A 24,538-nucleotide genomic window follows, 5' to 3' on the forward strand; every position below is an offset into this window, starting at 1 on the left:
AAAAGAGGCCACAGATAAGTATAGCATGTGCATCACCAGAAGCATTGCAGTTGGTTACCAGAAACCCATAGGTGCTGCTCCAGCACCAGTGGAACTTGCCAGGAGCTCACGTGTCCTAAATCTCCCCTGAATCCCCAAATCCTTTTCCCCTGGGAAAAAGCAGAGGAGCGGGGCAGCCCCTTTGCTTCGTCTGTCCACCGGCAGGGCTGACGATCTGCCGGAAAGCTGTGAAGAAGAGGATGGATTTTAGTGAGTCTCACCCAAAAGCAAATGCATGTTCGGAACGCTCTGCATTTTTGTTGGTTTGCCTTCCATAGCTTCCAGAAGAACCAAAGTCCCTGTGTTATCATTTTTCATTAAAATGATGTTTCTAACCACGGTGGACAGCTCTCATATCCCTTGAAAACTTATAATAGTAAAATTGTCATAAGGATGAGGCAGGAATGCAAGATTTTATTAAACAATCTTCAGCTCATAAAAGACATCAGTGTTGTGCCATTCTAGATCATATAAATATATTTCAAAGCAGAATCATATTTCAGCAGAGAGATAAAGCACAAAAGAATATGAGTAGCAGATACCAACATAAAATATTAAACCTTCCAAGAAGGGGTGCAGGTGGATGCTTATCCACGCGGGCAAGTCGGGGGGCTCGTGCGGGCTGCGAGCAAGGCAGGATGCCGGCAATATGTCAGCGGGGCCCAGAGCACAGCTGCGCGTGGCAGCTCGTGGCTGTGCTTCGGGCCGGTGGGGGCTTTGGCGTGGCGGCTCGCAGCGCGGAGCCGGGCGTTTCTGCGCAGCCGCGTGTGGTGCTGCAGGCAGGTGATGGGAGTCCTTCGTCGGGCAGTTGTCAAAGGCAGATATGAGCTCTACCTGGATAAATAAGTATAAATAGTTCTCTTTCTGATATGTGACCAGATTATTTTCCAGTTGATTTCCAGCCAAGGTCCCAAGTGGGCCACAGATCAAAAAAAGATAAGGGTCAGTTACAAGGTTGAGCTCATTCGGTGTTTCCATGGTAACTGACCTCCAGCATCCCTGGGAGGACGGCACCCAGCTCCCCAGGTGACATTTCTGCTGCCACGCCATCAATCCGCTGCCTTTCACCGCCGGGGCCGCCCGAGCGGCAGGGCACCGCGCCGCACCGCGGCTGTGCCGCCTGCCAGGGAAGGGCTCGGCTCCATCCTCCGGGATTAATTACAAAAACGTACAGGAGCGATGCGGTCCTAACGTTTTGTGCAGAGGGACAGGGCCTTAGACAACAACGGCAACAAAGGGATGCCGTCTGTACAGCATCGTCCTGTTCTGACGCGAACCTCTGCGAATCCACTGTCCCCCTGTGGCGGTCACACCTTGGTCTCAGCCCTGGGTTTTGCCTTCACCCTTGGGTCGGTTGTAATGAAACCAGCAGCGAGGCGCTGCCAGCCGGCTCTCCCACAGGCTTTGTTTCGGAGGGGGTGTCCATCACTGTCGTCCTCCTCAGCCCCAGCCGCTCGCTCCTCCGCAGCCACATGGAAGAAATGCTGGGGAAGCTCCTGCTTTTTCCCTGCTATAAATTTTCCCCTTTGCTTCCTTATTTACTGGGGAATGAATTGCCTAAACAGAACAGTTTCATGCAGTCTTCGTTTTATTTCCCTGCATTCGTTCCAATTTGTATTTATTTCTATTATAATTAGAGCACTCCTTACATGGCCCATTTATTTCTACCAGATTTATGAAGTAATGGACGAGAGAAGGTGCTCTGTGAATATGGTGTGTTAATGCTTTGTTACACTGAATTACAGGTTTTCAAAGTTCATTAAAAGTGTGGTTAACTCATGGATGTGTACATCCAAGTACGGGAAAGACATTCCCTTTTATTGCTTTAATTTGCTGCAGCGAGGTAGCAATGTGCTGTTTTGGGGAGCAGTGGTACAGGATGGACACGTTGTTGGGAATGAGCATCAGATTGCCCTACATGCTCTCTCAGATTGGGACTATTGTGGTTATAAGGGAAAATTTTGCTTTATTAAATCAAGTTGAAGTTTTAACTAACAATGAAGACAATTCCATTTTTATTGCTCCAGTTCAAGTTTGTCATTGGTTTGATAACATGTCGGTACATGACAGTGTTAATGCATAGTTTTATATTGCCATTAATATAGTTATAATTAGAAATGCAGCTGATACAGTGCATGGGTTTAATACAGCATTATTAATTATACTGCATCCTCGCCAGGAGGCTGCCAGCGTCAGTTCTCTTAGAGGCACAGAGACTGATTGTAATATGTATTAAATGCACATTGCTGCAGCACAAATAGCTTTATGGAGAAGCATATTCCCACTAAAACGAGCAGGATAAGAGCGTAAGTGCTACTAAGCACCCTATCAACACATTTAAAACTATCCTGCAAATGCATTTGAACTTGCAAACAATGAACGACGTGCTTCACCACTGCAGTTCAGCCAGGGCTGCGCAACCCCCTAATCCTCGCTAACAGGCAGTAAATTATGTACCTCAACATTTATACAAATGCCTGCCTTTGACATCAGTGGGCACCACCCAGGTTTCACCTTCAGGATTCAGATAATCAGCTCTCGTTCCTACCGGCTTCCCTCAAGACCAGTATGGAAATAAGTATGTGTCTGCCAGGGATCAAATGCTTTTGGAGACAAAAGTAGGTACTGAAAACATTACAGGATACTATCATCTCCCCATGATACTTTTACACAAAGCGCTCTGTTCCTCTTTTGGCCTGACATAGTTTCAGCCTGACAGAATCCAGCAGGCCTGCTTGTTTTAAACAAGAGCACATCCTATTATTTTTTTGAGAAATGAAGTGTAAAATTAATGCTTATTATTTTCAGCTCGGGAAAAAAAAAAAAAAAAAGGCAAGAAACCCAAGATTCTTGTTTGCTGTGCATTGCTCGTTTAGTGTTAAAATCAATTGATCCCCACGCAGATACACTTATGGAGAAATGGGAGACGATCTAGCACAGCGAGCTGTGAAAATCTGCATTTTACTTTACAAATGAGAGGGGCTGCATAATTCACTTGAGTTATGTAGGTCTCTCATAGATGCCTGTCATATTAAAAAAAAAAAAAAAAAAGGAATAAAAATGAGGGAAATGATTATATGTTTTGTGTTCCTGCCGCCCGGCGCCACGTGGTTGACTGGAGCGTTGGCTGTTGTGCTGCATTGTCAAAGAGCCGCCCCGCGCGTGCCTATATCATCTTATATAATTCAGGAAAGTTATTCTCCAAAGGTGACTGAGTACCCCTACACATGCACCGTGTTGCTGTGTAAAATAATATGCTGTAAAATGCCACGGAGAAGAGAGTGATTATAGCAGCAATTCTATCTATATCTTTGGGCATTTTCATATTTTGAATACACATGCATGAAAAGAGAAGCGTTTGTCATGCTAACCATGGTACTTTTTTCCCCCTTTTTTCTTCCTGGATGGTTTTATAGACACAAGAAATACATAATGGACTCCTGTGGGAGTGGAATAAAAACCCCCATCGGTGAGGAGAAGGCCTTATAATTCAGAAGTGGATTTGCAAATCAAAAGGTCTTGCCTCGAGTGGGATAAATTTCCAGATCTGCAGGAACCCATTATGTTTTATTATTTTTCATTCGAGTTTTAGTTTGTTTGTTATGGGTTTAACTATTTAAAATACTGCAGGGATCAGCCAAGAAAATACACAATCTCTGTTACCTAATTAAACATACCAAGACTGTAAAAATATACTTCAATGGAAATGCTGAATATTGTTCTACTTTTTTAATTTTACTGAAATTGTAGGTGTTTAGGCTGCAAGAGGAGCAGTCTTTTAATCAGCAGTATGTGTCTGTCCGTATTTATGAACACACGTGCTCACACAGGACCATGGGCTGTACATGAATCACTGTTTTCCAAATACCCAGTATGTGGAGAGTAGAAAATTAATGTCAAACATGATTTCTCTGATTTACTCGCAGAAGGAATTTGTTCCATTCCCCCAGTATCTGCTTTGTCCTCTCCAAGTTTATTGCAGTGCGCGGCTGCCGTAGCAGCTGTGTGCTGGGCATGCTCGGGATGCTCAGCGCGAGGCGCGGATCCCTCCCCCTGCTTTTCATCCCTCTGGAGCAGATGGGAAGGGCTGCACGAGGCCAAAACTTTTCAGGCAAGGGCCTGATCCAAGAAGGCAGCCTTACGCCATAGCCGGGGAGAGGGCCAGGTTGGAAACCCGTGCTTCAGAGAGGACAATATGCCTGTCCGTGGTGGGTGCCCACACGGAGGGTTACGAACCTCGCTGTGTCCTAGAGCTATCCCAGTGCCCAGCCACGGCTGCCCAGGGAGCTGGTGGAGCTGCTGCTGTGGTGCCGTCAGCACTTTCCTCTTTCGGTTTCTGACTCTTCCCTCTCTTTCCTTTTTCCCTCCCTCCCTCCCTCCCTCCCTCCCTCCCTCCCTCCCAGCCCACCCAGTTGTCTCTCCCTACCCTGCTCACTGCCTCCCCTGCACCACTCAGGTGTCTCAGCCATGGGGCAGTGTGGGCAGCTCACCACCTGCTCTGTGCAATTTCTTAAAATTATTATTAATATTAATATTAATATTATTAATTATCATCATTAATAATAATAATAATAACAATAATAATAATAATAATTCTCTTTTTCCCACTGCCCCATATAGAGCACCTGTATGGAGCACCCATCCAAGCATGCGTGCCCTGGGCATTGCTCCTCGCTGCAGATGTGCCAGCGTGCAGACGTGGGAGCCACCGAGCTGCTGGTCCAGAGCTGCTCTGTTTGCCTGTCCTGGTCCTGGACCACTAGTGCTCACCTTCCCACCTTGCAAAAGGGCTCTGGGACCCTGGGAGTACCAAAGGCATTATAAGAAACAATAGTTTCCCTCTGTCTGGCCACTTTAAAACTAATTTAAAATGTTTGTAAGTAAAGACTGTGCTTTTGGAGATTCACATTGTTTGCAAGATCCCAATGCGTTTGGCCAAAGAGCAGTTCGCTGTGTAATGCAGTCAGTTCCTAGGTATCTTGGAACTAAAAATTGAAGTTAGTGAGGTTTGAAAGTGTAAAAACAAAGCTGAGTGTAAATCAAAAGACAGTTTGTTTAGTTTTCAAGATATGTGTTCATGACAATTTCACGTGTGCTGCCATAATGAAGGGAAGATGTTTTGAGGAAGTATTTGTAAAAAACATCTGCAAAATCTTTAAAATGTAGATGTTTACTGTTATATATTAAATATGTATTATAAACCTGTTTTCTAAATTACTCCTCCTCCCTCATTTCAAGAAAACCAAAAGGTCTCTTTCATGTTTATTGAGGAAATTGACTTAATATGGCTTCAATACCTCAGAAAAAGGCCAAAAATATGGAAGTCAGTAAACAGAGAAACATGCCATCTTACAAAATAAGAATTGTTGTTATTTATGTTCAGCTAGAAAGTAAATGCTTAAGAATGAATAAAGCTTAAGTTATATGATATGGAAATTAAAATGACATTTGAATCCCTTTAATGGTCTATCTGCACCTTGGAAGAAGTTGAGGGAGAGAAAATTAAGGCTGACATTGGTCTGGGCTCCTGCTCTTCTCCCACAGCTTCTTCTTCCTCTGTATATGTGCAGCGTAATCTGAGGTGAAGCAGCCTGCTTTCAGTGGTGTTGGCTGAATTCACACTGCTAAATTCACTTTAAATGCTGTCTGAGTATTCAGTAATACATACCCAGAGCAACGATGTCCTTCCCCTGCGGCAGGACGCGAGGTGGAGCGGCACGGTACCGTCACGAGCCCGGCCAGGTGTGCAGGCTGCAGGCGGTTTGGTCCCAGCCCCGCTTTCATCCCAGCTGAAAATGAATGCCCCTAAATGACCAAGTGACTTGGGGCCCCTAAATGTGACTTGGGGCTGTTCACCTGAGCGCTCTGCGCGAGTGGCTCAGCTGGCTCTCGTAGCGGGGCCATGGCGATGGCTGCGGGTCCTTGACGTTGCGCGCGCTGGCACCGGCGTTTCTCGCTGACTGCTGCATCCCAGACGCTAATGTGCTGTGTCACTAACAAGTTGTATCATTTGAACCTTGCAGAGGAAGGCATCAATCATGAGTGCAAGCTGTGTAACCAGATGTTTGACTCTCCGGCAAAGCTCCTGTGTCACCTGATTGAGCACAGCTTTGAGGGGATGGGAGGCACATTCAAATGCCCTGTTTGTTTCACAGGTAAGACAGGGAGACTGAGACAAGCCTCAGTGTGCATGGCTTGATCCAGAAATGACACTCAAGGGATTTGTAAAATACTGTATGCCTTTTCTCAGGAAAAGAAATACCGTGCTTGGAAATGTTCAAAATAGCTCCTGTCTAAAACAGCAGCACTGGGTGTTTGACACCGTGCAGCACTGCCCAAACGCAGCAGGCTCTGCACTGCTGCTTGCAACGAGCAGCCTTTCAACCTGTACCTTGTGCTCTGAAGGGGAGATGGGTCTCCAAGTGCACAACTTGCAAGGTATGGACCTGTTCTTGTGAGCACCTGAGCGAGGGCTCTATGTGAGGCCAGTGGTGAGCCTCACTTGAGTAATGGTTCATAAGATCAAACCACACAACAGTTAGTTCTGACAACTCATCTCTCAAAGATTTCTTTAAGGACAGCTTGCTCGTCTCGGAGCATTCCCAACTCCTTTTCTAACAGTTCCTGTCTGAGTGCCTGCTCTGTGTCCTTCCCCATGGTTCATTTTCAGCTGTCTCACCAGTGCAAGTGATGTTGGGTGAGCTTGCTTAATGGATCTGCAGGATACATTTTAAGGGTGCCTTTTACAAACTTTTCAATAAGTTTCCAAGTAGTTAACATCTAACTGCTTAGAGATGACTCACACACGTGTGGCTGCGGACCAGGTGTCAGTAAGGGGATGCAGGTCCTGCAGTTCCTTAGGATTTGGCCCACAGTTTGAGAACCCGCTTTTTGTGAGCTTGGAGTTAATTTTTCCTTTCCAGAGACATGCCTTAATGTAACTCTTTGACTGCATGTCTTTAATTCTGCTGAAGAAGCTTTTTTCATATACCAGTGAACAGTCATATAAGATGAGACAAAAATTATTAAACAAGATGTTTTTAACCAGCTAAAGCTGGAGTTCAGTGTCCTGCACTTCACTTGTTGAAGTCAGGATAATTATCAATTCAAAATCATAATGTAGATGTTGTTATATTTGTAATATTTGTAAATGATATATATATATATTTTTTTTTATTATACAGAAAGAACAGCCCATTTAGAAGGTCTAAAAATGGTGACAATCTGCCCTTTCAGGTTCACGTGTCTGGTGTCTGCCAGAAATGCTGTTCTGGGCACGCATCTTCCAGACCAGCCACCAAGGCCTCTCCTGGCCCAGTTGTCCTGCATTAAAAATGCATCCAATGCACCTGCCGTGGGCCCAGGGCTCCCTGCAGGAGTGGTGACGCCCTCTCCTCAGTCTGATGATTGAGTTCTTCCAGTCACCTGTGGACAGTGTTAGCTTTATGTGAAATATCAAAAATCCATACAGGATTTAGAGTCTGTTAGAAGTAAGCTGACTGTCAGCCTGGAGACTCTAAATTGACTACTTGTAAGGAAATTCTGCTGAACCAAGTGTATTGGCACTTCTCTGGCTGATATCCTTGGATTTTCTGGAGTCTTTGAAATCATAAAGTGTAGTTCAAGATGGGATGTGTTATATGAAGCAATCCTAACTAATTGTTCTATGTTATTTCAGTTTTTGTACAGGCAAATAAACTGCAGCAGCACATCTTTGCAGTCCATGGACAGGAAGATAAAATTTATGACTGTTCCCAGTGCCCACAGAAGTTCTTCTTTCAAACAGAGCTTCAGGTATGTTTGCAACAGGAGTAAAAGCAAAGCTAAAGCCTTTGATTTGTCTGTGTGCAACCATCACCCTTGTGCAGCGTTTAGAAAAAGTGCATAGCCCCAGTATGGTCTCTGCTCCTGCTCTTAAACAGTCTCTCAGCCGCCTTCTGCCGCCCTGGGTGCTATCAGGAGAGAAGGGTCTCAGAGCATGGCTGGAATAAATAAATAAGACAAGACAGATATCATGATTCTTTGAGTATTGCTCTTGACAGTATAGTTGCTACATCCTGACATGTCTACGTCAAACACCTTGTAAATAATTTCTTTTTCTCTATTAATAATTTAGGGACTGATTAACATACAAAGACTAAGCAAATGGTAGGCTGCCCCCTCCCCTTCCTTGCTGCTAAGTCGTATGTAAAGGAATTTTCCCCACCTAGGTACCAGAGCAAAGCATTGGTGCAGCTGAACACAATGCTTCGTTAGAGGCTCCACCAAGGCAATAGCACTTTAATAAGCAGCAGGTTGTGCAAACCAAGCATCACATCCTGCTTTCCCAGGGGGCTACAGTCCCTTCAGTTTTAGCCCCTGCAAAGCTGGTGGTTGTCCTGCATTCCTGGCTGCAGCAAGCCTTTTGCAGGGACCAGACCCTGATTGGGATGTGCTGCTGGAGCTGCCATCGGGGTCCTGGCCCCAGGGATCACCTTGGAGCCACGCTGGGGAGGCTGGGTTTTAAATCACACTGATACCTTTGATGCTAAACCCTTAGATGCTGGAGCCTCTGTGGGGCATTAACTTTGTGCTGCTCCAGCAGTAGAGCCAGGTCCTGTGGGCATGCTCCCTCCCAGGGAAGTGGGCTGCTGAGCTGCAGCTTTCACAGGGCTCGCAGGGAGGTTGCTGCCCTGGCCTTCCTCGTCAGGCATGTTTGCCTGTGCAGCACTGCCACAAAAATACTGCTGCTGTCTGCTGGCAAATGCAGGATTTTTATAGGATGGTACCGTATGCCTCATTTAAATCTATTAGCTTTATAAACTGTGATTTACTTAAACTTTGGAGGGTTTTTATTTATCTTGCTGAATTCCCAAGCTGCTGCCTCTTGTGTCGTGCTGTCACGCTGTGGAAGGATGGTTGATCTTTTCACTTTGTTGATTTTATTTTTTTGTCTCCCAGGGGAATCTCTTCTTTCCCTTGTTCTAGCAACCTGATTTGCATAAGTGTACAAAAGTTTTAACTATACCTTGTTAATATTTTAATAAAGTCAGCAGATTTAGGTTTGTGTGTTGTCACTACGAATGTTTATGAAGGCAGCAGTGGCTTGCAAAGCCAGCTCTGAGTTTTTCTCCCGTTTTTCCTTTAAAGTGGTGTTTGGTCAAGATGCCAGCACAATTAAAATGGGTGTACTGGCTTCCTAGGCCACTGCATTAACCTTTACAATCAGATGGTCAAATAAAGAGAACCTTGTTAAATTATAGTCTTAACAGTGGCCCCCCCCCTTTTTTTTTTTTTTTGCAATTAACAGTTTTAATTACATAGTGCTTCAATTCTGAAGTGCTGTGCATTGCAAAATTGCTGCAAATAGCAGCCTTAATCAGATAAATTGTAATTGTAATTTTCCAGTTTTTAGGCAGGATTGGTGTGCGTTTAAAATTTCTCTGCTTATAATAATTACACAAGTTGCTCTGAATGGTGTTGGCTGAATGAAAATTCAATACTTAGCTGCACAGTTTCAGTCCTTATTTCAGGGCTGACTCAAAAAGGTGTTTACTTGATGCCAGGGATTTTATTAATTCAAATACCTGAGCCAAGGAGGACACAAAATTTGTGTATAAATAAGTTAGAAATGCTCAAGACTCTTGATCCAGTCTGACTTGCATGATTATCTCACCAGTTACTGATTTGCAAGCTATCTGTTCCAAATTCCTCAACTGTTCATGATATTTTTGTTAAGTAAGGAAGTCGCAGTATTATTTTAGTGAGCCAGTTGTTCAGTTGCTAGTTAGAGTTAAATGTGCGTAAACCTTAATAGTGTAATTGTTCTTAGGTGAGAAAATCACCGTCCATCAAATGGTTCTGCTTGATGGATTTGACTTTTCAGTTCTGATCTTGTTTTCCCACTGGTGTAAAATAACAGCTATTCCTTTTTAGTCAAAATACGAACCTATGCCTTGTTTACTTCTGTATTTTTAAATGAAACCATTGAAGATACTTCTGGGGAAAAAAAGGGCGTTCAAATATTTCATGAAGAAATTGAGAGGCATGCTTACAAAAAAAAAAAGGAAAAAGAGGGTGGGGAAAATGACGTGCAGCACAGGAAAAGGCAACTTCTAGAGATGTCTTGGGCTAGGAATTAGCCCTGCTGACTTGTAAACATTTCTTTGAACAGTTATCTTGAACATAATGCATGTTAAGAAGGGCATATCTGTGATGTGATGGAAAAAGGTCACCACTCTGAGCATACATCTTAGTGCTTGGGGCAAATTCTGCTTCAGCAGCATAATACTCTTAAAACTCTGAAACCCTCTCTTCATTTGTGAACTAGCAGTTGTGTTTTAGTAAGTGTTTATGCTTTGTTTGTGCTGTCTGATGGAGCCATAAAACCAAGGCTTAAGGAAGCTGGGAGGAATAGGGCTGGTTTAATAAGCTGTGGAAATTCTGGTGTGAGTCTGGAGTGATGAGTCAGTGAGGTTATGCTGATACTGCCAGAGGAAAAGAAAACAGAACAGTTATTTAACTGGTTATGTTATCTCATTGGAAATAAGGAAACAAAACACCGTACGGTTAAGTATGAAACACAGTGGAAACGGTATGTGTGATAACCCAGCGTGCCCTTAGGGCAGGGGAGGAGAGGCAAGCAGCTCCTAGTTCTTCACATCCTGTTTGCAGAGACTGACATCCATGAATATGATGAAAATACTCTGGGAAAAAAAAAAAGTAAATTTATACCTAATTCATAATACATCAAGGCTGTGGCATTTCATTCCTCCTGCTGAAGTGTGCTTACTGAAACAAGCGGAGAGGTGGGCTTTGGGGGGTCCCTCGCAGGTAGGGCAGAAGGATCCCTTTGAAACCGAGCTCGCTCTGTAGGACTGGTCAAGAGGTGACTGCCTGCCACCAGGCAGCTGAAACCACCATGGCACACGGGGGGGTGAACTAGCTTTTTGACAACTGAGATTTTGGGTTTTACTATGTAAAGTGTAGTAGGGAGTCCTGCCCACTCCAGAGATGGGTCAGAAATCATGGTACGTAATGCGTGTTGAGAATTATGTTTGTGGCATTGTTCACAGCTGGGCAATGTATCTGCTTGATCACTTGCATTGAGAATTATGTTGAACAAATTGTGACTGAACAGTGAGATATATATATATTTTTTTTTAGAAGAAACTTTAGGAGGATTTTTCATGGGTACTCTTTTGCCACTGCTTTTTCCAGGGAGCCATCACATAACCAATGAAGTATTTGCATTTAAAGGATTAATTCCTGCTGTTTGCTTGTGTACCGTTAATCATACGGTTTCCTTCTAAATGATTACAATTGATGATAACTAAGGCAAGGGATACAATAAACAATGCGCAAATAATCCAGGTACCGAGGGAGCAGGGTACCTGCCAGGTCTTTCCTAGCACAGGTGTTCAGGTGTTTTATTGCCTGCGATGAATAAAGCACTCTCTGTTCAGATTTGGAGATATGTCAAGCTACTGAATTAAGGGAGCTTCACTGGAGGAATTTGCTGTCATTTCAAGTGCCCAGGTTCTTTAAATGTATGTGTATCAAAAGGAGAGTGGCTACTATGGCTCATTGGTTAACACTGTGGTCTGTCTCCTTCCTCATTTTGTTTTATGTGAAAAGCTGGCAATTTTCATATATCTATAAACAGGCAAGAGCTGCTGCACAGAAATTGCACTCATTATATTAATAATGATTTACCATGAACGTCCTCCAGGGGCTTGATTTGGTCCACATCAAAGTCCTTGGGATTCTTTCCGCTGATTACAGCAGATCAAGCCCTAAGCAGGTTTTCTTTTTAAAGTCTGCTTTTAATGTCAGCTTGATGTTAGATGAGTCTGCTCTGGAGCGCTGTATCCTGCCCAGGAAAGCAGGGCACTGTAGTGAGGCACCACAGGGCGCATTGCATCCCAATGGGGACATCGAGGTGCTGCCTGTAGCCCTGGTGGCTTCCCTGGCAGGACCGCTGGTGGGGCCAGAAGGAGCAACAACTCCAGCCTCCCACACTGACGGTTCTTGGGCCATGCTGCACTGTCCTCTGGAGCAAGTGGGGAGCAGGAGAGCCCCTGGGCTTGTACATGGCCCATCTGCACCCAGGCAAGTCCACAGGGCTCAGTTTACCAACAGTGGTTGGAGCACAGAGGAGAGACTACTGAGATCTTGGGTCTGGACCCAGCTATTCGAACTCACTTGGTGGTTAATGTTTCTAGCTCCTACTTGAAAAACGGGCTTTACCTACTTGCTGGAGGTATGAGGAAAGCTTACTTAAATAGGAGTAAAATTTTTCTTGCAAACAGCCCTATGAGCTTGCAAGACCCTAAAATATCTCAGTGCTTCCAGGCTTAAGTGTCCATGAAGTCAGTGAGAGAAATGCAAATCTGTGGTATTTTGATGATGTTGCAGAAAATATTTTTCCCTGGGGATATGGGAGGAGGATGGCAGGACAAACAGAACCTAACATGCATCTGTCTCTGAAAGTCACTTACCTAACCCTGCGTGACTGACTGTGCATGACTTAGATGTTAAGCACAGAAGCCTCTTGCTGGAAACAAACCACAAGCTCTAGGTTTCATATGAAGTATCAAAAAAAATTATGTGCAGAATTAATTTTCTGTAAGTAAAAATCTGTTTTTTCTTTTAAACAGAATTTACATCTCTGCATTTTAAATACACACACACACACATATATATAGTGTTTTTCCTCCTTTTAAAATCCTGAAAATGGTCTAGTCAGTTATTTGAGCAGATTTGGCTAGTGTTTCTCAAAAAATGTTGCTATGGTGCTTAGAGTATTGTTAAATTTTAATTATTAGTAGTTACAAAGCTAATAAATTACGAGAATACCACAATCTATTCCAGCCATATTGCTGGGTTTCATTCAGACGCAGTCAGATAATTATAACTAACAATAATTAAAAATTAAAAGTGCTGTAGGCACATACCCATCATGTTGAGTCTGTCTGCCTGAGCGTTCTTTATGGACTGTGAAACCAGAAGTTTTACCTCTGCTCTTGTGTCACAGCGATGAAGAATTTTGCCTCTCAGGTCTCTGGCTCTCAGTATGTGTGTTTAAAACCAGCAGAGGAGGTCTATATGGCTGCGTACAGATTTGGGGTTAGGAGCAGGCTATCTGATGACCAAAGCTGGAAGTGCCCTTGCAGACTACGTGGGAATGCTTCTGGGGCTGTGCAGGAGCTGTGGCTGAGGTTTTTTCCTGGGCCTGACTGCCAGCAAGCTGAATGCTGTATGTGAAAGCAGGGGGGGCACTCTTACACACCGCTGTGCACTTGGCAGCACCTCCTTTCCTAGCACAAAGGGAGGCGGTGGCTCCTGCCCCTGTGGGTGGGGGTGCCCTGGCACAGCCAGGCTGCTTGGCCTCTCCTGCTTTGGGTGAGGATGGTGCAGAAATCCCAAATTGCCCTGCATTTGCCATGGTGATGAGGTGCAGCATTTTTTTTTTTCATTTGAAATGAAAATTCTGATCAATATATAGCTGCATTTTTGTCATCTCTGAGGTGTCTTAGTGAGGCACAGAGAGATCTCTCCAGTCTACAAAGACCCACCGGAGATGACACTTGGAAATACGAGTAGCCTGTCCCATAACAACAAAAAAAAATCCTCCTTCATTTCTTTCCCCATTAACGCTGTTCTGTGGCCAGCCCTGGCTAACAAAGTGTGTGCAACTTGGCATTAACAACTGCAGAAAACCCAGCAGTGATGCAGAGTGGGGGGGTGGAAAAAAAGGGAGCCAGGTGAAAGGCATCGTTTGAGTCATTAATGCACTTAAGCGCACCCAAGTGTCAACATGTGTGACCAAGTGTAAGGAGGTATGTCGTTCCAATGTGGCAGCGCTGGCACACAGAAGGGGCTTCCTACAGCAGAGATGGCACTTGGATTCGCTGCTCAGGCTGCCCAGCTAAACCCGTCGGTGCCTGTCATCTATGCCCTAGGGCAAGGGTCCAACCAACTTTTGCGTAGGCACCATGCCATCCCAACAGATGGGCGGGAGTGTAAGCCGCCAAGAGACAATGTATATGCATCAATTGTGTTTATTGAAAGCACAATTCCTGGCTGGAAATGTCCAAATGTCTATTTATTCTGAGCTAAGATGCCTTTAGTTAGTGGATACGGAAATGCAGCCTAGTTTTGAACTGATCACTTTATGTACACTACAAAACACAATGCAGACGTGTGAGTAGGATGCGCTGATTCTGGAGAGCCCGTGTAAGGGTCATTCCTGGCAGACGCCGTCCCTCCCAAGACTGAGCCAAGTGCTGAGGTACTGCTCGCCCCAAGTACTGGAGACCAAATTCTGTGGGTACTGCACATAGCCGTGCAAGTCACCGGCGTGGTGTGTAATGATGTGCGAGGACCCAGCCTTTTGCGCTGGCAGGTTTCCCTTCGAGCACAGCTACCCAACCTCCCTGTCGCACCTAGAGGTGGAAACCACTTCTACTTGTGGGTGTGAAGAGTGTGCGACACGTTAATCCTGACCGAAGTTAGCTGCAGTTTACACATCCTGGCTGAAGGTTTGGTTTTTCCGTGTGGCAGAAAGAGAGAAAAAAACACAATATGTCAAATACAAAAGGGGAAACCTTTATAACATGATTAACTGCCAAAACAAGGAGATCTATGGAGGAATCCAGAGAGGAGTTTGTAGGTGCATGTTAAAGGATGGCTCTTTCCTGCACTTGTTGGCTTTACTCAGTTAAGACTTGTCTTTACAGCACAGCTTTCAAAAACACTGACTGCTCTCAATATACAATTTGGTATTAATAAAGATCCTTGAATTCTCTGTATAAACAGATAAAGCAGCAATGTTTTATCTCCAGAAACACTAACGCAGTCCCATCCTATTGGAAACAGGATGCATGGGCTATGTTAGACATCCATCCTTAGCTGAAAGGAGGAAGCACAGGAGAAGAAATGAGAAATAGATTTTCTTTCGGAAAGACCAGATTGCACTCTCTGGTCTGGCAATAACAATTACTAATGACATTTAGAGAGAAATTAAGGATGAGAAATGCAAGTTGGCATTTCAGCAGTGCCAGTCAGTAACATTGCATCAGAGCTCACAGGAGAGATGAGAAAAAGTTTAGGGATGGAAAATTAATTTTGTTATGTCAACAATTAGCAAATACCTTTTCTTCACTCTTTATCACACTATCACAAATAACCACTGTGATTGTATTTAGCAGCTTCTCAGGTGAATGAAATAGCACTTTGGAAGCCTTATTTCTGGAGTCAAACGCACAAGATGTGTTTTGCTCCATTTTGCTGAACAATGAATGATAGAAAACTGTTCAGACTGACCAGGGAGGGAGAAAAGGAGCTCTTGGATGTGTGGTTGCAAGAATATTTCGTGTGGTTTCTCTCTCTAGATCTGCTTTTTTGTTTATTTTTCTCTTTTTTGTTGTTGCTTTGTGTTGTTGTTTGTGTGTGGTGTTTTTTTTTTTTTTTTTTTTTTACAACTGTCAATGAATTAACCATACCAACACTCTTTCTAAGGTTGTTTTTACCAATTTGGAAAGGCTGAAGTCGAACAATATACCCAAATCGATGCAGGAAAATATTGGAGGAGCCACACTGAGAGCTCAGGAAACCTCAGACCTTCTATTCAGCAGTCCTTCATGTGTTCATAAGGGGAAATTCTTATCCCCATAGGAAGGTGGCAGAAAGCCTTGTTTCCTTCTGCTCTGCCTGGAGCCAAGAGCAAAGGGGCTGCAAGCTGCGGGGCTGCGAGCGTGCCCATCAGCACAGCTGGCTGCGCGGCCACGGTGTCCTTGGGGACAGCAGAGCCAGGTACCGTTGCTCAGCCCTCCCACCATCAGGCTCAGTAGCACATGCCTTTCCAGGCTGGGCACGGTCCTTATACTAGAAATAGTATTTCTGTAGTATATAGGCAAAGAAAAGAATCCCCTGCACACGCACACAAAAGTCTTGTCACAATGTGTCTTTGTATTCACTGATGGGGAGAGATCTCTAACGCAGGCACTTTGATTTTCTTCTGCTGTAGTAGCTGCTGGGGAGCGTAGTTTGGGTTCTGAGCAGGGATTAGCTCTGTTTCCTCCTGTGAGTGTCGCTATCGTCCAAAGGAACTGACTTCAGTTTTCAAAGGAACAGGGATGCTGCATTGGAAAGGGCAGAGCATAAGCGTTATTTAAGGAAAACCGTGGAGCTTGATCAGCCTCTGTTTTAAGCAGCTCATCCAAGGGGGTGTACAGCATGCTTTTAAAAGTTCGGTTTCTTCATTTGCTTGCTGATCGAGCAAAATGGGGATGCTTGTCCAGACATAACAGTATATGCCTGAGTGTTTTCACAAGAAATGTCTAGATCATTAAATATAATAGGTCTCAGCTGCAGTTTTGATCACTGAAGCATGCACACAATTCATCACAGCAAATTAGGTATGTCTTTGTAACTTATCTTTCTGCAATTTGCTGGCACTTTCAGAGAGCTGAAACTTATATTGTATGTGTTGCAGAAGCCATTTCAGTTAAAATATTCTGTGTTTATTGTCGGAGAACAAGAATTCTCTAATAACAAAAACATGGAGCAGTCTATGATTCTGCTCCTGCATCTTGCAGAACCAGCAGTAGTACCAGCAGAGATCCCTAGCCACATTCATTATTTATATATTTTAGTGAATTTCTTGTCTGCAGTAAAAGAGATGTAAGCTTCAACATCGGGCTGTTTGTGCCAAATTCTATCCTGCAGCCCATTCAAGAAACCCGAGGCAGCCGTGGTTCTCAATCATTACACACACCATTTATCTGATTGGAGTTTTGTCCTCTCTGGCTTGCTGAAATGTTGCTTGTTCTTTAAAAGCTTAGTTTGACCTTTGGAAAGAAAAGGTATTTACTATTTTATTTATTTATTTATTGTGGAGAGAGCCAAAACCAAAGCCTACTTAAATGGAAATTGGCATTCAAAAGCAGCACAGTTACTGAAAAGCATTTACTTTATTACTAGAAGAGGACAGACGCTAGTGGACTTGAAAATTACCTTTCAGTGGATTCATCAGTTTCAGTCACTAGTTAGTCTGTGAACAGATGGATATATTTGTAACAGTTAACACAAATTTATAGCCTGGATTTTTGCATTTGCCTCAAGAACACTGCTATCTTACCTGCTGACTTGGTTTGGACAGGGATTTTATTTATTTTACTTTATTTTCCTCAAAGAGAAGATGGTTGTTTTTCTAATTGCAGAGATTTCTTGCATCATAGGAAGGCGGTCAGTTTTCAGAGATGTGAATGATATATAGCTACAGCGTAAGGAAATGTTGTAAAAGAATCCCCCAGTACGGCTGCTGCAGAAAAAATAAACATCTCAGCCCAAACCTGGATAAGCCCCAATGGACTGCGAAAATCATTTTCAATAACCAGATATTTTTAACTCTGTGTATGAAGACAGTAATCAGTTGCCTGTATTTGCATCTAGGGTCTGCCACAGTCTAATTGTCTCCTTTTTTCCCCAGAAATTTAAGGCTACTGGTTAACAGAGCAACGCATTAAACACTCTGTCTCCAAAATAGGAAGAAATACTGCCCTAGCCTCTACCATGTGGCATCTTTAGGTTTCAGGGATTTCGTTTAAATCTGAAATTTATGTCCAGGAGAAATAAATTTTTAGATTGTAAAAGCAGCTGGGGAGGGAGTAAACATAGTCTCTTTTGTCCTCTATATCATTTCCCCAGGAAGATAATAAATGTATGGCAAGCGTCTTGTGTTTCCTCAGCCGTACAGACGTTGTGTGTGTATTGTATTTTAGATGTGAAGCCTAAATTTCAGACAGGAAATCCTGGATTGATGCCGTACCGCTGTTTCCTACCCCTGCGGTGCCAGTGGAGCCTCTGCCGCTACCACCATTAGAAGGAATCTGAAAAATAGCTTCATGAAGAAATGTAAAAGGCCGTGGGTGTACCTCTGACCAGCTGAGTAAGGGATCGGGGGTTTAACCTGTGGGTTTGTCTCCTGGGTCAGTGAGAGGTGGCAGGAGCAGTGTTGTCCCCATCGCTGCTGGATGGAGCTGAGGACAGGGTCCTGCCTCGCGGCCAGCTTTCCTGGTGCTGCCATAAGGAGCACGGGAGCGCCGCCGGCTCGTTCCTCGCTGGCCTGCCTGCTCCCCGTGCCCCGCGAGGTCGGACACGGGCCCCACGTGTGGTGAGTGGCCAGGAAACAATGGGGCTGGGCGAGAACAAAGAAGGAATGGGCAGGCTGGGAGCTGGGAGCTTGCCTGCCTGCAGCTGGGCCTGCGTGCAGGACTGTGGCTGCCGGCACCTCTGTGCCTCTGTCGGGAAGGCTGTGGGTGCTCAGCCCGGCCTGCTTTCAGGGAGCTCGGCTCTGTGCTCGGCAGCATGCTCTTCCTGAAGTTGCTTTCAGAGCAGTATAGTCAGTCGTACGCTAATGCCTGTGTAAGGAATGCTCTGTTCTAACATCATATTTTGAGAGTAGTTTTGTATCACACCTTGACCTGAGGAGAAAGGAAGGAATATCATTTAGAAAGCAGTTTGTTCCCAGATTGAGCCTGTTCTGTGGTTTCTACCTATGTTAAACACAAATGGCACGGCAGTGGCTTGTGCACAGGGTGAGCACACGTGTGTAGCAACCTGACTCTCACAGTAAATGCTAACAGACTGAATGCTAATGCTTTGTCCTTTCTTCACGTTTCATATTGATGGAATAACTTGCAATATACTAAACTGCCTGTACACAATGAGGTGATGGGGCTTTGTTGGAAAAATCTAGCTGATACGGATAAGACTGCACCTGCCGGTGGGTTCAGCGTGGAGATACCTCATGGCTTTGTGCAAGGTCAGCCTGGGTTCAGCAAGACGTCGTCACCCTGGCTCTGCATGAGCCCAGATTTGGCAGCAGCAGTCCTGAGCTTATCCACTTGGCTGTGCTTGAGCTAATTCTCTGCAGAGCGTCTTCTGTGTCCTCTGTGCCATGTCCTGGGCAGGTGGCACAGGCACCCTGAGGTCACCTCCACAGAGCCCAGTCGCTCCGGCTTTGCATGGCGCAGGAGCAGCCCACACGCTGCCCACGCAGAGCCAGCGAGCTTGTGCCCGACTGCTGAGCCCCCTCGTTCGTTCCTGGTGCGGTTAAACCTGAACACGTGCTGTGGGCACTGAGCTTGGACTGCACACAGCGTATCTGTCCTCGGTGCATTACACCACTGTGTCTCCAAAAGGGGTAGAGAGGGGAAAATTCTTCCTTTGGGGCTCACACATGCTCTTAATCTTTGCAGAAAATTGTGATCGTTTGAAACGTAGCATCTTGCTGCTTAAAAGTCAACTTCTCCAATGACCAGACACCTGTAATGCAATAGCACTGCCTGGAAAATCCCATGTTTTGTTCACAGCTACAGTTGTCTCACACACACACCACAGTGACATTGCCTCTGTTTCCTCTCGCGATGTCTGTGAGGAGATGGCTCGCATTGGTGATATTTTGGCCCCACTTTTCCTTCTGGGAACCCGTCGTCCTTGGCTCTTTCACACTAACTACCTCTGGGGTTAGTTCCCGCGGGCAGCGGGCTGGTCACAGTCTGGCCTGCAGACTTCTGCTCTGCCAGTGGCATGCACGCTAATGGGGAGGCAGGTAAAGTGCTTCTGTAAACTGTGGCCTTGCTGCTTTATAGCCGAGATTGCACTGGAGGATTTTATACCCCTTTGGAAATAAGAAACGAGCAGTAACAGCCTTTATGTCCAAGGCAACAGGTCACTGACCGCTCGTATTACCGGTGGAGTAGGATGCGGGTGTCCCGTGACGGGGATATTTATCTGCCTTTAAGAAACACATATCCATAACACAAGGCAAGACAGTTTGTCACATCAGTATTCCATCAGAGGGAATTTTACTTCAGTTGCTTTTTAAAAGAAATCCCAGAGGAGAGCTGTGATACCCTGTAACCCAGGTGCCGATAGGTGCAGCTCATTTGGGTGAACCCCCTCTGTCTGCACTGGCTTGTTTGGTCCTAGAACTTTGTCCAGCTGCAGCCCCACTTGTTCTCAATGGAGGACATTGCCTGAGTGAGGACTGCAAGATGTGCTCTTCTTCATCTTTGCATTAAAATTTACAATCAAGGCTGAGACTGTTTTATACCCAGTCCTTTACCCCAGGAACACCTAACTGTTCCAGGAAAAAAAGCTACAAAAAATGAAATGCTGTTCAGTGACCCTTGGCATGCTGAGGAACAGCAGGGCAAGTTAAGGAGCTGGTTTTAGGTTCAACTTTGAATCTCCTGGCTTTTGTTGGTTTATATTCCCATGGAAACAGCCCTTCAATGAAGCTTTTGTCTATGCATTTTGACTGGTGAGTGCTAAAGGTACTATGTAAAGCATTTTCCTTTAACTAGTTTTTGAGAAAAAGGGTGTGAGAGGATGCTCTCCTGGTCCTACAACAGAGAACAAATCAGGAAATTTAGTGCTTACAGAAGAGTTACGAAGGGTCCCATAATGGTGATGCCAGCCCTGAAAGAAAGGAACAATTAACTGGCTTCTGCAGCCTGATTTACCCTAGACCAAGGAGGGATTAACAAGATATGCTCCAGATATGCGATTTGTTTGGAGCCTATTTGAGAGGAATAACTAGGAAGGACTCCTGGAAAATGGTTTTGCCTTGCAAATGGTTTTGAAATGCATCGCTTCCCTGTTTGGGACCCAGAAGTGGATAAAACCAGGGCAGCACCGAACGTGCCGTGGAGCTGGTGGTGTAGCACTGAAGAGGGCTGTACACGTGTGCAGTAGGGGTTTCCTCTGCCTGGCCCGGCTCGAATGTCAGAATGGACTGGAAGCAAGGTGTTGGTGTTCGTCAGGAAGCTTTGGAGGTTACTTCGGGCCCAGGCAGAGGGTTTGGGGACTGCTGCCCACTGTGTGGGCAACCGTGGCCCAGAGAGATGGGGACTGCTGCTGCCGAGGCTGAAGCACCCCGGGTAGTCGCAGGGCCGCATGCGGACGTCCTGTTCGCAGCCCCGCTCGGGGCCTGCAGGAGCGCCGGGGTTCGCCCAGGCAGAGCCCAGGGGGCTGGGGGAGGAGTGTAGGAGCTCCAAAAATACTGTTTTGTGTGCTTCTGATAATGGTAATTAAATTTGTCCCCCTCCCTTCGCGTTAAGAAGTGCAAGGTTCTTCCCTCTGCTTATTTTGATCTTGTGCGTGGCACACTGTAGGCTACGAGCCACACGGATGCGGATACATTTGCATTTCTGAGTAAAATTCTCAGGAGCACGTGGTCCCCCAGGACAGGTATTATTAGCTCCCTTGTTTCATTGGGTGCCTCAGTGAATCAGAGTGTGTTTACGGTGAGTTTCTCTAACAGAAGACTCTGGTTATTTCTTAATAATATATTCTCCTGTGGTTTTTATTTCCAAAGCGTCGTGGTAAGGAAATTTTCCCAAAGGCTTCGGTTTTCTTTTGTGCTTCAGCATTTTATCCCGTGTTTTTGGAAGGAGCATATAGTCTTTTCAGTAAGATATTTAATCGAACATGAGAGGCTATGCCAGGCTTAAACTAGCATTTGGAGTTCTCTTGTAATGGGATCGCCTTGTTTTGTTCTGAGTTTTTAGAGAATACAAAGAGATGGCAGGCCTAGAAGACTGATGGTACAGTGTTATTAGTCTCACATGGAAAGGGGAAAACACCTTAGGTGAGTTGTCAAAGTCTGATTAGGACTAAGCAACCTGAATTAGAAGAGAAATTAAATTCATAAATCATCTAAAAAATCCTTAGCTGGCGCAAGAAAGGGCTGGCACTGGGAAAAATAGCTATAAGGAAGGTATTTCTATTAAAAGGTAATTTTTCACACCCAGAATGATACAAATGCCTATCAAAATTCAAGAATATGTTAAAATTAACAAAAGTGGTGTTAAGTATAGAGATAAAATCGAGGAAGTGTATTGCTCAGGCTGTCCAATACAGCAGCAGAGCCCGCAGACCCCGTGTAGGCAGAACAAAGGCAGGCGGTGGGGGGGTGCCTGTGCGTGTTTGTCTGGTTTTTAAGGAACAATGCCTGGGCACTTGCATTTCAATATAGAAAAATGCAAGCAATAGAAAAAGATTTATAAAAAAGCCAACAGCGTTCAGTTGGTCACGTGCGGATCAGCTTTTTTCCCCTGTAAATGTTTTACGAGTTCAGAACCTATTGACTTCAGACAAAGTGCCCGCTCGGGGTGGCTGGTGCCACGCGTGGAGCCGGGCAGGTTTGTGGGGGGGCTTTGCCTGTGGCGTGGGCTGCCCAGCCCACCCTGTGGGCAGGAGCAGGGGCAATAGCAGGGCCACAGGCCGGCTTCCCACTGGCACGAGTGAGTGTTTCTGTGTTCTGGTGAGAGATGTGTTTGGCCCCAAGTAACCAAGTCTGTGCATCGGAGTAACTGCGGTGCGAATACTCCCATCTGAAGCAGCCAGCTTAGCTTTCACCTGACACCAAACCTCCAGATGTATCTTCTTAGACACTTGAAGTGATTTTTTCTTTTTTTTTTTTGGTTCAATGCATTGTAAAGGACAGCTTCCTAACTGCATTTGTTGAAGTGCCATCTCAAAGTGTGCTAGCACTGGGGCTGACTGACGTATGGCAAGTTATCAGATGCTCAGAGATGTGAAGGAGGCAGTAACACAGGCAGACTTCTCCTTTCACAAAGGATGTGCCACCTTTCGTTTGCCTCTACCTCGATTTCAAGGGATTCTTCAGATAAAGAAGGGACATGTGAACCTGTCTTGCCTGACAATTTTTTTTTTATTGAGTACCATGATAACTTGGAGTTCACTTGTTACGAGCATTTTATGTGGTGGGTGAAGTATCAGGGGAAAGGGAAGAAGCGATGCTGTATTTCCTGGAAAAGTGGGTTCTAAACATATAAATGTCACAGGGTAGGAGTTACCTGAAACAACTGGAAGGGGAATTAACACCTGGTTTTATGGGAAACATTGGTTACCACTATCAGTTTTAATGAAGTGTATTAACTAAATTGTGTTCTGAGTATTCATTCAGCCCTGTTTATGGCACACTCTTGAGTACATTTACTGTTTGTCAGAAGTGCAAACTAGTGAACATATGAGGCTTTAAGACAGGCCATCTGTTAGTCTTAGACCCTTGGATAATTGTCAAACAGTTCTAAAAATAAGCACATACAAACTGCAAGGGGGTGCAAAGGTGATTTTTCTTTAGTCTGATAGCAAAGGGAAAGTAACAAACAAAAATTGAAAATAAAAATAAGTAGGCTTATCCTGTAAAACAAGCTTGCTCTCCTTTTCTCCCCTTCTTTCTCTTTTCTCCCTCTCCTCCTGAGTGTGCTTTTTTTTTTCCACTTAGGTTTTTTTTTTTCTCTTGCTCTTCTGGGTCATGGCATCCCCTGAATGCCTCTCCAGTTTAGGATTAGAGCAGCACCAATTTAAGGCTCACAGCTTTCCGTAGAGAGCATAATCTCCAGTGGCTAAAGCAGGGGTCGTCTTGTGTCCTCTGCCTGAAGTAATCTCTTTATAAAGTCAAGTCGTAAAGATGTTGATCTTTATGGATTGCTGTTAGAGGGAGATACTACCTGCGCACGTGTGTGCGCTTATGTACATACAGTGAGGAATAATGCCTGAGAAATTTTTGGGCCACTTTGAATTCAAATGATACAAAGCATTTGAAAAAAAGAATGCTGCAGATGGTATTTCATAAATATTTAGACACTGCAACTTCTGTTTGTAGCAGTTTGGAGTTTTTGCTTGGTCTTTTTTATACATATATGTTTGAATGTGAGACTTGAACCTTGGTCTCAAGCCAGCAGCTGAATGTGAGGTTTAGGTTTTGACTAGAAATTGCACGTGTTGATGTTACATAGAGGGATTGTTCCCCCCCAGCCTTGCTCCATAAGGGACAGAGGAGGGGGCACAGCACAGAGTCGCTGGCAGCCAGGAGCCCCCAGTGCCTGGTGCGGCCTCCAGGGAGGGAACCTGCCTGGGACATGGGGAGCAGCAGGGAGAGGGGCTGCTGGGGCTCTCGCCTGGATCTGGAGGACCCTGCACTCTGGGGAAATCCAGCGATTAGCAGGAATTACCTTCAGTGTTGTGTGACCACACAGCTGTGTTCATGCAGCACTGCTGCAGCCAGTGCTTCCAGTCCGGGTGGCTTTGTGATGCCACAGCAACTGGCACCGATCACCAGTTGGGTCTCACGTTGGCTGTTTGTCACGTGAACCTGTTATCTCCGTAATTCCTATCAAAATGATTTGAGGAACCGTTTCTGTTCATTTTAATGGAATTTGGAATGAGAGAGAGGCTTTATAACCTTTAATTGAGTCCCAACCTCTGTGTAAAACCGTGGAAGGCTGAAGAATTTTGTTGGAGGGTGGTGGGCATCGCCAGCCTTGTGCCATTTCTTATCCCTGCATAACATAGCACAGTCTTGTAGGTGTGTGTGCTCACACGCGTAGACAGTACACCTCCAAAATGGCTGGTACGAAACACCTAAATACGTAACAGATGCACAATGGCACTATAGACTGGATGTATTATGGCCTCAAAC

The 24,538-nt window shown here is 45.0% G+C and overlaps 1 protein-coding gene across 7 annotated transcripts in view; it reads left to right on the forward strand.

Annotated features, from left to right (window-relative positions):
- ZNF423 (zinc finger protein 423) overlaps positions 1-24,538 on the forward strand; it is a 214,712-nt gene that overhangs the window by 185,619 nt on the left and 4,555 nt on the right. For 6 of the 7 annotated variants that reach the window (XM_080552920.1, XM_080552923.1, XM_080552919.1 and 3 more), the window contains 2 exons: positions 6,063-6,194; positions 7,718-7,833. The exons of the other annotated variant lie outside the window; for it this stretch is intronic. In XM_080552920.1, coding sequence (XP_080409046.1) covers positions 6,063-6,194; positions 7,718-7,833 — 248 coding nt within the window. The remainder of the gene's footprint in view (positions 1-6,062; positions 6,195-7,717; positions 7,834-24,538) is intronic. 7 annotated transcript variants of the gene reach the window in all.

This window comes from Anser brachyrhynchus (assembly GCF_964034855.1).
Source record: "Anser brachyrhynchus genome assembly, chromosome: 12".
Taxonomy (NCBI): domain Eukaryota; kingdom Metazoa; phylum Chordata; class Aves; order Anseriformes; family Anatidae; genus Anser; species Anser brachyrhynchus.